This window comes from Argopecten irradians, chromosome 4 (genome assembly GCF_041381155.1).
Source record: "Argopecten irradians isolate NY chromosome 4, Ai_NY, whole genome shotgun sequence".
NCBI classification, from domain to species: domain Eukaryota; kingdom Metazoa; phylum Mollusca; class Bivalvia; order Pectinida; family Pectinidae; genus Argopecten; species Argopecten irradians.
The window spans coordinates 8135912-8155226 of NC_091137.1; the positions used below are offsets into that span (position 1 = coordinate 8135912).

A 19315-nucleotide genomic window follows, 5' to 3' on the forward strand; every position below is an offset into this window, starting at 1 on the left:
CGAATCTCTCAAATGACCATCCCCAATCATAATAATACTCTTAATAATCTACTCAGATAACGAATCACCATTTTCATACTGATAAAAGATGGACCATAAAGAATCCTATGACATCTTAATTAATACTCAGATAACGAAATCTCAGGATAACGAATCTTCTAATGACCATCACCATCTTAACGAAATACTCAGTAACGAGATAACGAATTTTCTAATATCAGCATGAATTTTCTACCATCATCATAATACTTCAGATAACAAATCTACTCAGATAACGAATCATCTAATGACCATCACCATCTTCTACATTTTACATTCAACGCGAATTACTCTTTTAGGGTCTGTAGTTGATGTTAAAAGAGGCACAGTATTTAGTTATGTTATCTATAGATACAGCTAGCTCATACGGTATTATATGGTAAACACATCTTAATAGACCGGAGTAATTCAGATATTCATTTCAACTTTTCTGTCTAAAATTGTATATGGCCAGAGTTGCTTACGATAAGTCCAGTTTACAATAACATTGTATTTTTCAGGTTGGTGTCAATGGTATAATATCCCTCGATTCAATCTTCTTCTCATTGAACCCCTTGCTGTTCACGTCTCCTTCCTTGAACGAGAATTTGTTCGGACCTTTCTGGATGAATATTGGTTTACTGGGTGACAGTCGTGTGTTTTATCAACTCTACGACAGAAATAACATACAACCCGGTACCAATCGAGCACTATTCGACCAAAACCTCGACGCCATTGACCAAGCGGTGCGCATGTTTAAAACCCTACCGAGTTACAGGAGTGTGTGGTCGTTCGTGGCTACGTGGTATAAAGTTCACCCGGAAGTTTCGTCCGATGCAGCAAATGAGGTACGCATAGGCCGTCTCAAAACTTTATTGGAAGCATTAAAACTGATCATTTTGGTCAGTAGTCAGGTGACGCTCGTCAAAACCCATCTATGTCTGTGGCCGACAGCTTATCTCCGACAAACAAATATGGTCTTCAGGGTTTTATCAAACTCGTCGTAATATAATAATACATCATAAAAGTGGGGAGTTTTACAAAAATGTAAAAGTCAAGCTTTCATTGTACAGATAATGTGGAGGGCAAGGTCGTTGTAGCTTTTTAGTGAAAATGAGTGTTGTTAGGTGATATCTCCTAACAATATATAGAACAGATTTATTGAAATGCCATTTGTATAATACAGGCATTTATGCAAAACTGATTGGCTCTACAGCCAAAACTAATCCAAGAAAGAATTTCAATTTGAAGTAATGTCCTCTACTTTCAGGAAGTTACCTTTCAAGCCGTTATAACAACAAACGGTATCAACTCCTACTATATGACCACGTATGCCAACTTTACCATGCTCCCGACTATTGATCGACAGATCTCTATCGGCTATAGACTAGGTGCTCAGATAGAACAAAAGCAGCACTCATTTCTACCGTCAGCGGCTAGCATGGATGGATGGCAGGGTAATCAAAGTAAGTGGACATTTAACATCTGAAATCCAAATAATGATACCCCAAACAGCGGACTGAAGCTACATATCACCAGGAGGCCAAACACCGACTTATTACGGTTCCGGAGGTTCAATTCAATTCTTTATTTCTTTGAACCTTAGCGTGCCGGGATTAATCTGTTACCTACCATTTACGGTCCCGGGGATTACTCTTGTTACTACCATTTACGGTCCCGGGTTACTTCTCTGTTATACCATACTGTCCCTGTTCTTCCTACCATTACGGTCCGGGATTACCTCTCAGTTTACCTACCATTAACGGTCCGGTCGGGATTACTCTGTTACCTACGGTCCCATTACGGGTACCGGGGATTACTCTGTTACCTACCATTACGGTCCCGTGAATTTACTCTGTTACCTACCATTACGGTCTCCGAGGATTTTATTACTCGGATTACCTACCCATTACGGTGCCGGGGTTAACTCTTGTTACCTACCATTACGGTCCGGGGATTACTCTGTTATCCATTACGGTCCCATTACGGTGATCCGTGGATTACTCTGTTTACCTACCATTACGGTCCCCGGGATTACTCTGTTACCTACATAACATTACTCGGTACACGACCATTACGGTCCCGGGATTACTCTGTTACCTACCCATTACGGTCCCGGGATTACTCTGTTACCTACCCAATTACGTCCCGGGATTACTCTGTTACCTACCATTACGTTCCGGTGATTACTCTGTTTACCTACCCATTACCATGTACGGCCGGGATTACTCTGTTACCTACCATTACGGTCCGGGATTACTCTGTTAACCTACCATTACGGTCCCGGGGATTACTCTGTTACCTACCATTACGGTGCCGGGGATTACTCTGTTACCTACCATTACGGTGCCAGGGATTACTTGTTACCTACCATTACGGTCCCGGGATTACTCTGTTTACCTACCCATTACGGTGCCCGGGATTACTCTGTTACCTACCATTACGGTCGCGGGGATTACTCTGTTTTACCGGTCGGTGTTTACTCTGTTACCTACCATTACGGTCCCGGGATTACTCTGTTACCTACCATTACGGTACGGGATTACTCTGTTACCTACCATTTACGGTCCCGGGATTACTCTGTTACCTACCATAGTACGGTCCCGGGATTACTCTGTTACCTACCATTACGGTCCGGGATTACTCTGTTACCTACCATTACGGTCCGGGATTTACTCTGTGTTTTATTCTGTTACCTACCATTTACGGTCCCGGGATTACTCTGTTACCTACCATTACGGTCCCGGGATTACTCTGTTACCTACCATTACGGTCCCGGGATTACTCTGTTACACTACCATTACGGTCCCGGGGATTACTCTGTTACCTACCATTACGGTCCCGGGGATTTACTCTGTTACCTACCATTACGGTCCCGGGATTACTCTGTTACCTACCATTACGGTCCGGGGATTACTCTGTTACCTACCATTACGGTCCCGGGATTACTCTGTTACCTACCATTACGGTCCCGGGATTACATCTGTTACCTACCATTACGGTCCCGGATTACTCTGTTACCTACCATTACGGTCCGGGATTACTCTGTTACCTACCATTACGTTGTCCCGGGATTACTCTGTTACCTACCATTACGGTCCCGGATTACTCTGTTACCTACCAATACGGTCGGCCGGGATTACTCTGATTTACCTAACCCATTAACGGTCCCGGGATTACTCTGTTACCTACCATTACGGGTGCCCCGGGAATTACTCTGTTACCTACCATTACGGTCCCGGATTACTCTGTTATACCTACGCATTACTCTCCGTGATTACTCATGTTACCTACATTACGGTGCGGGATTACTCTGTTACCTACCATTACGGTGCCCGGGATTACTCTGTTACCTCCCATTACTGGTCCCGGGATTACTCTGCTTACCTACCATTACGGTCCCGGGGATTACTATTAGTTACCTACATCAACGGTAACGGATTACTCCGGGATTACTATCTGTTACCTACCATTACGGTGTCCCGACGATAACTTACTCTGTTACCTACCATTTACGGTGCCGGGATTACTCTGTTACCTACCATTACGGGTCCCGGGATTACTCTTGTTACCTACCATTACGGTCCCGGGATTACTCTGTTACCTACCATTACGGTCCCGGGATTACTCTGTTACCTACCATTACGGTGCCGGGATTACTCTGTTACCTACCATTACGGTCCCGGGATTACTCTGTTACCTACCATTACGGTCCCGGGATTACTCTGTTACCTACCATTACGGTCCCGGGATTACTCTGTTACCTACCATTACGGTCCCGGGATTACTCTGTTACCTACCATTACGGTCCCGGGATTACTCTGTTACCTACCATTACGGTCCCGGGATTACTCTGTTACCTACCATTACGGTCCGGGATTACTCTGTTACCTACCATTACGGTCCCGGGATTACTCTGTTACCTACCATTATCGGTCCCGGGATTACTCTGTTACCTACCATTACGGTCCCGGGAATTACTCTGTTTACCACCATACGGTCCCTGGGATTACTCTGTTACCTACCATTACGGTCCCGGGATTACTCTGTTACCTACCATTACGGTGCCGGGATTACTCTGTTACCTACCATTACGGTCCCGGGATTACTCTGTTACCTACCATTACGGTCCCGGGATTACTCTGTTACCTACCATTACGGTCCCGGGATTACTCTGTTACCTACCATTACGGTCCCGGGATTACTCTGTTACCTACCATTACGGTCCCGGGATTACTCTGTTACCTACCATTACGGTCCCGGGATTACTCTGTTACCTACCATTACGGTCCCGGGATTACTCTGTTACCTACCATTACGGTGCCGGGATTACTCTGTTACCTACCATTACGGTCCCGGGATTACTCTGTTACCTACCATTACGCGGTCCCGGGATTACTCTGTTACCAACCATTACGGTCCCGGGAATTACACTGTTTACCTACCATTACGGTCCGGGGGATTACTCTGTTACCTACCATTACGGTGCCGGGATTACTCTGTTACCTACCATTACGGTCCGGGATTACTCTACCTACCATTACGGTCCGGTGATTACTCTGTTACCTACCATTACGGTGCCGGGATTACTCTGTTACCTACCATTACGGTCCCGGGATTACTCTGTTACCTACCATTTACGGTCCCGGGATTACTCTGTTACCTACCATTACGGTCCGGGATTACTCTGTTACCTACCATTACGGTCCCGGATTACTCTGTTACCTACCATTACGGTCCCGGGATTACTCTGTTACCTACCATTACGGTGCCGGGGATTACTCTGTTACCTACCAAATTACGGTCCCGGGATTACTCTGTTACCTACCATTACGGTGCCGGGATTACTCTGTTACCTACCATTACGGTCCCGGGATTACTCTGTTACCTACCATTACGGTCCCGGGATTACTCTGTTACCTACCATTACGGTCCCGGGATTACTCTGTTACCTACCATTACGGTCCCGGGATTACTCTGTTACCTACCATTACGGTCCCGGGATTACTCTGTTACCTACCATTACGGTCCCGGGATTACTCTGTTACCTACCATTACGGTCCCGGGATTACTCTGTTACCTACCATTACGGTCCCGGGATTACTCTGTTACCTACCATTACGGTCCCGGATATTACTCTGTTACCTACCATTACGGTGCCGGGATTACTCTGTTACCTACCATTACGGTCCCGGGATTACTCTGTTACCTACCATTACGGTCCCGGGATTACTCTGTTACCTACCATTACGGTCCGGGATTACTCTGTTACCTACCATTACGGTCCCGGGATTACTCTGTTACCTACCATTACGGTCCGGGATTACTCTGTTACCTACCATTACGGTCCCGGGATTACTCTGTTACCTACCATTACGGTCCGGGATTACTCTGTTACCTACCATTAACGGTCCCGGGATTACTCTGTTACCTACCATTACGGTCCCGGGATTACTCTGTTACCTACCATTACGGTCCCGGGATTACTCTGTTACCTACCATTACGGTCCCGGGATTACTCTGTTACCTACCATTACGGTCCCGGGATTACTCTGTTACCTACCATTACGGTCCCGGGATTACTCTGTTACCTACCATTACGGTCCGGGATTACTCTGTTTACCTACCATTACGGTCCCGGGATTACTCTGTTACCTAACCATTACGGTCCGGGATTACTCTGTTACCTACCATTACGGTCCCGGGATTACTCTGTTACCTACCATTACGGTCCCGGGATTACTCTGTTACCTACCATTACGGTCCCCGGATTACTCTGTTACCTACCATTACGGTCCCGGGATTACTCTGTTACCTACCATTACGGTCCCGGGATTACTCTGTTACCTACCCATTACGGTCCCGGGATTACTCTGTTACCTACCATTACGGTCCCGGGATTACTCTGTTACCTACCATTACGGTCCCGGGATTACTCTGTTACCTACCATTACGGTCCCGGGATTACTCTGTTACCTACCATTACGGTCCCGGGATTACTCTGTTACCTACCATTACGGTCCCGGGATTACTCTGTTACCTACCATTACGGTCCGGGGATTACTCTGTTACCTACCATTACGGTCCGGTGATTACTCTGTTACCTACCATTACGGTCCGGGGATTACTCTGTTACCTACCATTACGGTCCCGGGATTACTCTGTTACCTACCATTACGGTCCCGGGATTACTCTGTTACCTACCATTACGGTCCCGGGATTACTCTGTTACCTACCATTACGGTCCCGATTACCTGTTACCTACCATTACGGTCCCGGATTACTCTGTTACCTACCATTACGGTCCCGGGATTACTCTGTTACCTACCATTACGGTCCCGGATTACTCTGTTACCTACCATTACGGTCCCGGGATTACTCTGTTACCTACCATTACGGTCCCGGGATTACTCTGTTACCTACCATTACGGTCCGGGATTACTCTGTTACCTACCATTACGGTCCCGGGATTACTCTGTTACCTACCATTACGGTCCCGGGATTACTCTGTTACCTACCATTACGGTCCGGGATTACTCTGTTACCTACCATTACGGTCCCGGGATTACTCTGTTACCTACCATTACGGTCCCGGGATTACTCTGTTACCTACCATTACGGTCCCGGGATTACTCTGTTACCTACCATTACGGTCCCGGGATTACTCTGTTACCTACCATTACGGTCCCGGGATTACTCTGTTACCTACCATTACGGTGCCGTGATTACTCTGTTACCTACCATTACGGTGCCGGTGATTACTCTGTTACCTACCATTACGGTCCGGGATTACTCTGTTACCTACCATTACGGTCCCGGGATTACTCTGTTACCTACCATTACGGTCCCGGGATTACTCTGTTACCTACCATTATTACGGTCCCGGGATTACTCTGTTACCTACCATTACGGTCCCGGGATTACTCTGTTACCTACCATTACGGTCCCGGGATTACTCTGTTACCTACCATTACCATTACTCTGGTACCATTACGTCCCGGGATTACTCTGTTACCTACCATTACGGTGCCGGGATTACTCTGTTACCTACCATTACGGTGCCGGGGTTATTCTGTTACCTACCATTACGGTGCCGGGATTACTCTGTTACCTACCATTACGGTCCCGGGATTACTCTGTTACCTACCATTACGGTCCCGGGATTACTCTGTTACCTACCATTACGGTCCCGGGATTACTCTGTTACCTACCCTACTCTGTTACCTACCATTACGGTCCCGGGATTACTCTGTTACCTACCATTACGGTCCGGGATTACTCTGTTACCTACCATTACGGTCCCGGGATTACTCTGTTACCTACCATTACGGTCCCGGGATTACTCTGTTACCTACCATTACGGTCCCGGGATTACTCTGTTTACCTACCATTACGGTGCCGGGATTACTCTGTTACCTACCATTACGGTCCCGGGATTACTCTGTTACCTACCATTACGGTCCCGGGATTACTCTGTTACCTACCATTACGGTCCCGGGATTACTCTGTTACCTACCATTACGGTCCGGGATTACTCTGTTACCTACCATTACGGTCCCGGGATTACTCTGTTACCTACCATTACGGTCCCGGGATTACTCTGTTACCTACCATTACGGTGCCGGGATTACTCTGTTACCTACCATTACGGTCCCGGGATTACTCTGTTACCTACCATTACGGTGCCGGGATTACTCTGTTACCTACCATTACGGTCCCGGGATTACTCTGTTACCTACCATTACGGTCCCGGGATTACTCTGTTACCTACCATTACGGTGCCGGGATTACTCTGTTACCTACCATTACGGTCCCGGGATTACTCTGTTACCTACCATTACGGTCCCGGGATTACTCTGTTACCTACCATTACGGTCCCGGGATTACTCTGTTACCTACCATTACGGTCCCGGGATTACTCTGTTACCTACCATTACGGTGCCGGGATTACTCTGTTACCTACCATTACGGTCCCGGGATTACTCTGTTACCTACCATTACGGTCCCGGGATTACTCTGTTACCTACCATTACGGTCCCGGGATTACTCTGTTACCTACCATTACGGTCCGGTGATTACTCTGTTACCTACCATTACGGTCCCGGGATTACTCTGTTACCTACCATTACGGTCCCGGGATTACTCTGTTACCTACCATTACGGTCCCGGGATTACTCTGTTACCTACCATTACGGTCCCGGGATTACTCTGTTACCTACCATTACGGTCCCGGGATTACTCTGTTACCTACCGGGATTACTCTGTTACTACCATTACGGTCCGGGATTACTCTGTTACCTACCTACCGGATTACGGTACCTACCATACGGGATTACTCTGTTACCTACCATTACGGTCCCGGGATTACTCTGTTACCTACCATTACGGTCCGGGATTACTCTGTTACCTACCATTACGGTCCCGGGATTACTCTGTTACCTACCATTACGGTCCCGGGATTACTCTGTTACCTACCATTACGGTCCCGGGATTACTCTGTTACCTACCATTACGGTCCCGGGATTACTCTGTTACCTACCATTACGGTCCCGGGATTACTCTGTTACCTACCATTACGGTCCGGGATTACTCTGTTACCTACCATTACGGTCCGGGATTACTCTGTTACCTACCATTACGGTCCCGGGATTACTCTGTTACCTACCATTACGGTCCCGGGATTACTCTGTTACCTACCATTACGGTGCCGGGATTACTCTGTTACCTACATTACGGTGGGAACCATTACGGTCCCGGGATTACTCTGTTACCTACCATTACGGTCCGGGATTACTCTGTTACCTACCATTACGGTCCGGGATTACTCTGTTACCTACCATTACGGTCCCGGGATTACTCTGTTACCTACCATTACGGTCCCGGGATTACTCTGTTACCTACCATTACGGTCCCGGGATTACTCTGTTACCTACCATTATACGGTCCCGGGATTACTCTGTTACCTACCATTACGGTGCCGGGATTACTCTGTTACCTACCATTACGGTCCCGGGATTACTCTGTTACCTACCATTACGGTCCGGGATTACTCTGTTACCTACCATTACGGTCCCGGGATTACTCTGTTACCTACCATTACGGTCCCGGGATTACTCTGTTACCTACCATTACGGTCCGGGGATTACTCTGTTACCTACCATTACGGTCCCGGGATTACTCTGTTACCTACCATTACGGTCCCGGGATTACTCTGTTACCTCCCATTACGGTCCGGTGATTACTCTGTTACCTACCATTACGGTCCGGGGATTACTCTGTTACCTACCATTACGGTCCCGGGATTACTCTGTTACCTACCATTACGGTCCCGGGATTACTCTGTTACCTACCATTACGGTCCGGGATTACTCTGTTACCTACCATTACGGTGCCGGGATTAATCTGTTACCTACCATTACGGTCCGGGGATTACTCTGTTACCTACCATTACGGTCCCGGGATTACTCTGTTACCTACCATTACGGTCCGGGGATTACTCTGTTACCTACCATTACGGTCCCGGGATTACTCTGTTACCTACCATTACGGTGCCGGGATTACTCTGTTACCTACCATTACGGTCCCGGGATTACTCTGTTACCTACCATTACGGTGCCGGGATTACTCTGTTACCTCCCATTACGGTGCCGGGGTTATTCTGTTACCTCCCATTACATTAACGTGAAGTGACTAGTTACATAGTAATCTGGCTGCCCTGGGCTTTGTTAACTTCTAGTATAATAACTGAATATTTAACAATATTTGAAACTGACTTTATATGTTTGAACACAATGTTGCAGACCTCAAAGCATTCTATTTTTACGAGATCACTCCTACCGATGCTAGAGGCACCACGCCCCTCCTGGAATGTCTATCCTGGTATACTGCCAATCTTGATGGCACTCTGGCCGAGTCAAACCCGTTCGCCCTTCTGGTCCCTGACGATACCACCATATGCCCGTGTGATTTCCTCACACGGATCCTGGACTGGCGCTACTCGGTTTTACCTGGTTACTATAGAAACGGCATGTATTGCGTTTCCGGGTTATTGGAAAGCATTTTTCCGGCCACAAGGGTAAGTTATAATCCAGTGACATCATAACCCGCTTAACGCTTTGTTTCATTCACATTTGGATCCTATCAATTGAGTTTACCAGTAATTACATGCTCGTTCAACATCACCTCATATATCCTTGGTTCTGACAATTCGCTTTAATCCTTTTCAAAATTTAAACATTTGAAGATAGTTATAATGTAGAAAAAAAAAACAAAAAAAAAAAAAACGTGTCCTACCCTCTCCCATTTTTATTAATATTAATACATAGAAGGTATGATGTTAAAATAAATCCATAGTGCCTAAAGGAGTAAAATCCGAAAGCTTTCCACGAAAATGTTCTTCTCTTCATTACTTCGACAGTATCTCCTTGGGGATTGTGATAATGAAATAATATGTGTACTAATGAAGTTGAACATTTCCAATCGTTCTCGGTTCAAGAGTGAAACAAAATTCAAGATGTTTGCACTCAGTTTTTTAAGTTGCTCGTTGGGATTGATCTACATAAACCAAATGACAGACCTTTGATCTACAGTGTGTCGGGCATGTAGAACAAGTTCGTGTTTATAGAATGTCGAGATGGTTCGTTCGTTAGTAAAATAACAGATCATTTTTACATATATTTCCACTATAGGTCAGAATAGGTGACAATTGGTGAAAAGAATATGTATTCACATCAATGCAGAATATGAGCGGCGTTTGAAATATTTCATGATTTTTCCTATTGTTCTAGGAATGTTGCTATAGTGGCGAGTTTGGATTTTTGATCAACCAAGAGTCACGCTTCCTTTCGAGACATCCCCTTTTCTCCGGCTTCGAGGCACAAGATGGTATTCCAAGGAGAAAATGTTGTGAGGAATCTAATAGTTGTCGCTATTGGAAAAGTCTCCGCCCCATTACACCTGTGTGTCGAGCAGTGTCTCTCCTACAAGTTGGTACGTATCTGACATGCTTCAAACCTTCTCTATTATTGCATGTATATTGTCCATCTTGTTTTGTGGTTTCTGGGTGGTGTATTAATAATCATGTAAATATTCCATCTACCGAGAAGTAGGAATGGAACCCATAATATTATTCTTCGGTGTAAAATATACAACTACGTGATAACTAAATATTATGTGAAGAAGTTGCTATATTGCATGTATTTGATATAGAATGCTCCAATAACGATTTATCCATGGGGTTTAACTCCAGTCATATTTAATAGCGATTTGGTGTTTCGGATCCATTGGAGTCAGCTTATTTATAAACTAGTGTAGCTGTATAGTTCTTCTGTATTCTGTAAATCAACGGTTTGTATAAATGAATTCAGGATATACAAAGATGTTGATTACAAATAAACCTTGGCCGTCCTTTTCTATCACAAATCATTTCTTAATAGTATCAATGTGTTGATGTCTCAAAGTTTTTTCAACATTGACTAAATTTAGTTTTTCTTTTTGTTCTCGATGGTATTTTAACAAAACAAAACTTCAGAATAGTACTCTTTGAATGGTAATTGATAAAAAGGACTTATGTGTGAATTGTTGTCTTATATATTTGTATAGATTGTCTTTAACTTTATGTCGATTGCATTAGATAAAGAAATGGTACGCTATCTACCACATCACTAGAGACCATGCTCAGATTGAGTTCTCTCCACAGGGTTTTTGTTTGGCGATCCTCATTTCACGACGCTGGACAATTTCTCATTCACCTTTAACGGTAAAGGCGAGTATACCATGTTGAAAGTGGACACGGGTAACCACAGCTTGGAACTGCAGGCACGGACGGGCCAGGCTGTATCGGACAACGGGACAGACGTTAGGGCCACTGTGTTCACTGGATTCGCCGGCAAAGACTTCCACGGCAATGTCACCTTTCAAGTACAGCTATCTGACGATAGAAAAAGTAGGTGTTTAATGATTTAATGTGTGACAGGCCATATTTGCATATTCCAGAATTGTCTGTCCTTGCTGGAAGGTATGGATTGTTTCAAAGTAAATGATGCAATCTATCCAAGGGTTCACTGCGGTCCTCAAATTCTTTTTAATGCCTTTTGAATGACATTAAATATGATGATTGTAGTTGCTTTGATTCAGACCCAATTTATACAATGAGGAGTGGCCATTACTTTTATCGTTTTTTTTTGCCGCTGTAGGTATGGAGATATACCTTGACGGACGCGACTACACTTTTTCGTTCTACAACGAAACCAACTTCACAACCATCGTGAGACAACAGATAAACGCAGTGCGGCTCGAGGATACACTGTTCCTGGGACTCATCAATACAGGTAGGCTCACAGGTCATCAGGTCTTGACTTCGTACAGCATTGGTAGGGTAGGTTCATAGGTCATTAGGTCAAAGGTTATGACACTAAAAGCCACATTACAATGATCAGAATACGAGTAAAGCAACGACAAAGTGTTTCATTTTGGAAATGGGCAGTAAATTGAGGACTATATGTTGTGTATGAACCTATAAAAGTAAAGTATTTTGAAAGAATGTTTTTTTATAAAATGCTTGAAAGATTTTTTTTATAAAATGCATACCTTGAAGAAGAGAATAAATACTTTTTATCTGGTAAAATCATGTGCAGAATAAAACAGCTTCCTACAAAAAGCAGACTAAGTAAATATGTTCTAGACATTGCGACAGGTAGGCCTAAATATTCATCTCCAACTGCGCTTGCAAAATGCAATGAATAAAAGCAAATTGAATTCAATTCAATATCCATAAGAAGACATAGACATTGTCTGCTTTCCAATTTTCTTTGTATTTACATCTTACAATGAAATATTCTGAAATGAAATGATTAAATATATATTTGAATTATATTATTATACATTGTAATACATGTACTGCACTACCAATTCTGAGTTGATTTTGTTTTCTATTTAGACATCTCATTGCGCATCCAAGTAAGTGCTGGGATGTTGTCTATTTCGCCATCGATTCCCGAGGGCTTAAGGGGCTCGTTGACCGGGTTGCTAGGAAACTTCAATGGTGATCCTAGCGATGATTTCATTTTTCCGAATGGCACGGTTCTAAGGGGCAATTTAACAGAGCAGGAGATTTTCGACTATGGTCAAACCTGTAAGTGATTAATTAAGTAATATTTCCATTCGCTCGGGACTGACACTATATAACCTTACCAACCAAAAAGGGAATCTATGAGATCATAATTCTCATATAACTCATGTTGGTGTAAATATGTATTGTGACGACGTTCAATACATGTTATACATATCACTACACCAACGAGGATTATGATTTCATAAATTCACTTTTTGGTTGGTAAGATTATACAGTGTCAGTCCCAGGCAAATGGTATTAATGAGTTGTATCTGTTTTTACAGTATTACCATAACGCACGTTTAAACATCCTTTTTTATTTACCTCACTTCACTCCAGAGAAGATATAATGATCTAGTCACCATTGTATGTTTTTTCAATATACTTAACTAAAGAAAGGAATACAATTTTCAGACAGTATTATGACATTGATGAATGGAACTCAGAACCATAACCATCTGTATCCTCTACAATGTGGTATAAATGTGTATCATCTCTATCTCTGTCTAAATATAGTCGTATTGTCACGACTGATTAAGGGTAAGACGGTGACCTCTTTGATGTTAAACATTAATGTGAACAATTTGGATAGTAGCGTCACTTGTTCATTTATGAAATTCACTATTTCGTCAATATTGGTTCAACTCACATTGATATTTTTATTTCGTTGTAGGGGCTGTGAACGAAAGCACAACCTGTTTTGACTATTTTAGCAAGAATTATTCAACCTTCAATGATCCATCTTTCGTCCCTCTCTTCCAAACTGACTTCAATTCAAGTCAAATCCAGGAGGCCCAACAGGTTTGTGGAAAACAAACCGGCGCATGCGTCTACGACTACCTTGTGACGAAAGACGTAACAGTTGCCATGGCAACTGATGCCATAGAAACACAGGCTGCAACAACAAATGATATATTACGTAAGTATTGCATAACGACGTCATTGAAAATTTCCTAAATTATATACAGAAACACAATGCCTTTACTTTGAATTCCAGCTGGAACCGGTAAAATGGAGTATAAAAGTGTTCATAAAGTATAGAAATCAATTTAAAGGTAGATCTGAACAAGTCTTATCCCATAGAAGATAGAACTTGTATGCGTCACAATCGCTGTGGCAATCAGAATCAAGTCCAAATCAATTCTAAAAATTGAGATGATAAATCTAACAGGGGAAACAGAAAGCCATAGAAAAGAATATTGAGACACATTATTTTAAGTTTTACTGCCAAATAAATTTGTCCTCGTATGTCATCCAATCTGTATTTTTGAAGAAGATTGTGATGAAGTCCTAAAGAATTTTGAAGTCCTCAAGAATTTTATTGAAAATATTCCTATATCAACACAAACTAAGACGCAATTGGTCAAAATGTGCATATCTATTGCTACATAGCTTGTGTGGAATCTTACACTGCGGTTTAGATTATTTATAACGATATATAGTAACTCAAACAATTAACGCAGAAAATGAGTATGGCGTGTCAATATACCGACAACAGTATTTTGACTACCAGAAACCGACAGCAGTATTTTGACTACCAGAAACCGACATCAGTATTTTGACTACCAGAAACCGACAGCAGTAATTTTACTACCAGAAACAGACAACAGTATTTTTTCTACCAGAAACCGACAGCAGTAATTTGACTACCAGAAACTGACAGCAGTAATTTGACTACCAGAAACCGACAGCAGTAATTTGACTACCAGAAACCTACAGCAGTAATTTGACTACCAGAAACCGACAGCAGTAATTTGACTACCAGAAACCGACAGCAGTAATTTGACTACCAAATACCGTAGCAGTAATTTGACTACTAGATACCTACATCAGTACTTTGACTACCAAATACCGATAGCAGTAATTTGACTACCAAATACCGATAGCAGTAATTTGACTACCAGATACCTACAGCAGTAATTTGACTACCAAATACCGATAGCAGTAATTTGACTACCAAATACCGATAGCAGTAATTTGACTACCAGATACCTACAGCAGTAATTTGACTATCAGTTCTTAACTCTGGCATGTCAAATTTCATCTATGTAGAGAAAATGTGCGCAAACGGAAACCATTCATATCTGCCATTATATAAGAGAAATTTAAGTAACGTATGAATTACATTCTTATCTAATTTTATAAGAGAAACTGTAGTAATTGATTGAATTACAATCTTATGTATTTACAGAGAATACACCGCCAGTAATTAACGGTACAACCTCCTTGATGGCCGAGGTCGGTAAACTGTCAAGCTTCACTGTAACTGTAACTGATGCTGAACAGTCCAATACCCCTTCCTACGTGTAAGATATCAAACTCAAACTTTATCCTGAGATAGACATTGATATGTATAAATAATGTTCAAAATAATATCAATGTTATCTATGGTCAACAAATAAAACCAGTCGACATGCAATATCGTATTGGCCGTATATATGTTACTTATCATTTTTCTGGCGTAGCATTGTCTAGTAACAATACATTTCCGTAGGCATTATCTTACCACTATAATTTATTTTGATGTTAATGGGTGGTGTGTGGTGGTTTTATTAAGTAATTGCCTCTTTTCTATAGCATCATCAATCAACCTGTCATCAACTTTAGCCTCGATGAAAAAACGGGGCTTGTGAGTTGGACTCCAGTCAATGCCGATATGGTGGCCATTAGGTATGTTGTTTCAGCGACCATTAATCATATAACCTGTAATACTGTATATCTGTTTAGCCATCATTTGATGGTGTTTTATATTTTCAAAATGATTGTGAAATAAGTTTGATTTGTGTTAAAATTATTTTCTTTTTAAACATATTTGATTCTTAAAATTATTAGCTTGCTTTAATACTATACTTCTTACTACTTTTACACTACAATAAGTAAATTAATTATAAATTAATTAAATGTCAATTTCCAAAACGTGAATGACCTTATGTATTACCACACAGTAGTTGACTATCACTTCGTCAAGCTAAAAAGCAGCGTAATGGGTCTACACTTTTAACATGGTAAACTTGCATTTGTAACTTCATTTTATAATACATATACTGACGTTAGAATGTTGATTTTTTCGGAAAAATAGTGGACTTTTTATTGAAACTAATATATAACATCGGTGAGTACACCCGTGGTTTCCACCACATTAAACCTTCATGTTACACCATAATAAAGGAGTATATACCAAACAGCGTTATACCGATTAACACAAAAACTCTACTACATGGCTGTGACAATTGTGACATAGAAAAAATACATATTTATTGCAATGGTCATCAGAATATATATCTAAAACTAAAAGACTTTATTTTTATTTTACTACGGTGATAAGTTGGGGAGATACACTAATAATAATATTCATTCATAATATATTGTGTACTATTCCAGATTTGTATGGAGATGGCTAATTTAGGCTTTGCCTGTTGCCAAATCCATTTGCATATTATGTGTAATAATATTTGTTGAAATGAATAACTGATTGCGTCTTGATTGACAGCTATCTGATCTTTACTCTATTTTGTTTTAGTTTGTCAGCAGTTGATAATTACAACTTTTCGGCGCCACCACTTGAAGTACAGATCATCCTCTGTCCCGGATGTGGTAGTAACGGTTCCTGTAACTATTCCCGGACCATTCCCACCACGGACACCAACTTCCTCTACGCTGTCTGTGAATGTGATATCGGATATGAAGGTACATTACTCTGTGACTATAAAGGACGTGTTTAAAATCGTTTTCTTGTTTTCTAAGTTTTCTAAAGGTAGGAATAATAGAATCTTACATGGGTTTGTCAATTGGAATACTTCAACCCGAGTGAAAGATTTTGGCTGGTCAACCCGAGGCTTGCCGAGGGTTGGCGGCCAAAACATTTCACTCGGGTAGAGAAACCCCTGTCCACTTGACAGACCCATGTAAGATCATTTTTCTCCCATATTTAAAAAAAAAATCACTACCCCGGTAAAAGACAGAGTTATCTTCTCCCTAGCCAATGCGGAACAACCCTGTCAGGTATGCTAATAAATTATTCCAATATTGCAGGATAGGATTGTAGAAATTTGTAGTGGTCTTTGATATTGTCAACGAGGATTTCAAAGGGAAATAGTCTTGTGCATAACAACTTTTCAGGAATACAGAAATTTCATCAAAATTCTTCTCTTTTATTAGATTATCATGAATGAACAGAGCCGATATAAGTAATTTTGCTATTTATATAAAATGTGTATAACTGATGTAAATCCTTGATCATCCAAAAAACATAAATGTAATAGCGATTGAAATCAATGGGATAATTGTAGATATTGTTTGGTGTAACAGAGTCAAAATGTACTTGTACCTATTTCACACTGATAGCTAAACGTTATATTCACGGCTCTCCATGTTATTAGATTCTAATATATATGATATTTACCCGTACGATCTAGGTGTGTCGTGTGAGTTGGAGGTGGACGGCTGTGCAGGGAGCCCTTGCTCTGTAAAACGGAACTGTACAGATCTTACCCCGACAGAAGAGGCATTGTACGGGGCACCATTTATCTGTTCTGACTGTCCCCCAGGCTTTCAAGTGTCAGGAAGTGTCTGCATAGGTAATGAATATTATTTTGGTAGTTAATTTACAATAAACCGTAACATCCCTACTGCATATATGCAAATATATATCCATTGTAACTTATTACATTTGTACAAATTATTATGACGTTGGATTGGTTGGTTGGGATATTTTGGTTTGTTTTAAATATTGAATTATAAATGCAATTTTGGTGGCATGAAAAAACATTGCTTTTGCAATAGAAGTATATTAGGTTTCGTATAAAAATAGATCTTGCATCTTAATATCCAAATTATGATTATTTGCCCAAACATGTGTAGATTGTATCATATAAACAATGTGATGCTGTTATACGCTGATGAGAGTAAAAGGTTATTCGATAATTTAAAATCTATGGTACAATTGGGTACATAACATTATATCATCAGACGCGCTTGAATCTTTGCAGACGTGAACGAGTGCCTGAATGCCACGGTGAACACCTGTAGTCAGGATTGCATTAACACAGAAGGAAGTTTCATGTGTACCTGTCATCATGGTTACAGGGATATCGAAGGCACATGTATAGGTACGTATTGATATTAAATTCTTTTACTTGAAATTTCGTCTTCGTTAATTGTGTTTTGCGTTGTATTATCATCTTTGGTAATTTAAATAGTACCAAGATTTAGCTGTGGAGGCACGCGATCCAAATATGAAGGATAAGAAAGTTAAACCTACAAAATGTATTGCACATCGTCCCCTCGGCCCTTTTAACATTTAAAAAATTGTCATCTCATTAAAGTCGATTTCTTCAAATAAACATTTCTTTTTTAGTTTAATTTTTATTTTACTCAATTTGTGTGCAAATAAAAGCAATTTTGCACATTTGAAATATATATGCTGTTTTGAAATAATAATTATGTTGTTGACTCCAGATATAAATGAATGTGTCGAAGATACAGACGGATGTGAACAAGTATGTGTGAATAACGATGGCAGTTTCACTTGCGCGTGCTTCTATGGCTACGAATTACAAGGAGACACAAAGACATGCAACAGAAGTAAGCCCATAGAATTTAGCCAGTCTATTAACACGTGTAGCATAAGGAAATAATCATATACAAATTCTGTTAAATATCATAAGACACTGTCATGAGGTGGTATAAAGCTGGTATATTAATAATCCGAAATTAAAAATCAAAATGAATTCAAAGTAAAATCAATAAAGACACCGAAACTGAATCAACCTTCGAAAAAGAGAAGATTTGTTTTCTTTCATTAAATTTGTGAGGATTTGAAATTATTAATTGCGACTGATTTTGCATACAATGCTGATGCTTCGTTCTATATCAATTTTCTAATATTTCCATGAAAATTGACTTAACCCAGGTTATGATATAGCTGAAATCAGCCACAGCTTTATAAACCAATTATATACACCTTAACATTTTTCACAGAAATTGATGTTTGCGCATCCCTCAATTGCTCTTACACCTGTTCTAATGATACTGAAAGTGGCAATTTTGAGTGCCAGTGTCCAGGAGGTTATGAGCTTGATTCTTCTGGGAAAAACTGCACAGGTAACACTCTTTTAGTATAATTATGATTCAACAAATCACTCAATACATCTATCAACGACCATGTCATCGGTTTTTTTCTCATAG

The 19315-nt window shown here is 41.4% G+C and overlaps 1 protein-coding gene across 1 annotated transcript in view; it reads left to right on the plus strand.

The window, feature by feature from the left end:
• Nucleotides 1-544: 544 nt before the first annotated feature.
• Nucleotides 545-19315, plus strand: part of LOC138320500 (uncharacterized) — a 39891-nt gene continuing 21120 nt past the window's right edge. Inside the window, exons 1-15 of the mRNA XM_069263493.1 lie at nucleotides 545-866; nucleotides 1289-1484; nucleotides 9819-10093; nucleotides 10806-11007; nucleotides 11717-11962; nucleotides 12213-12347; nucleotides 12956-13150; nucleotides 13803-14048; nucleotides 15321-15435; nucleotides 15707-15799; nucleotides 16650-16816; nucleotides 17545-17706; nucleotides 18118-18237; nucleotides 18587-18712; nucleotides 19109-19231. Coding sequence (XP_069119594.1) covers nucleotides 645-866; nucleotides 1289-1484; nucleotides 9819-10093; nucleotides 10806-11007; nucleotides 11717-11962; nucleotides 12213-12347; nucleotides 12956-13150; nucleotides 13803-14048; nucleotides 15321-15435; nucleotides 15707-15799; nucleotides 16650-16816; nucleotides 17545-17706; nucleotides 18118-18237; nucleotides 18587-18712; nucleotides 19109-19231 — 2623 coding nt within the window. The 5' untranslated portion in view covers nucleotides 545-644. The remainder of the gene's footprint in view (nucleotides 867-1288; nucleotides 1485-9818; nucleotides 10094-10805; nucleotides 11008-11716; nucleotides 11963-12212; nucleotides 12348-12955; nucleotides 13151-13802; nucleotides 14049-15320; nucleotides 15436-15706; nucleotides 15800-16649; nucleotides 16817-17544; nucleotides 17707-18117; nucleotides 18238-18586; nucleotides 18713-19108; nucleotides 19232-19315) is intronic.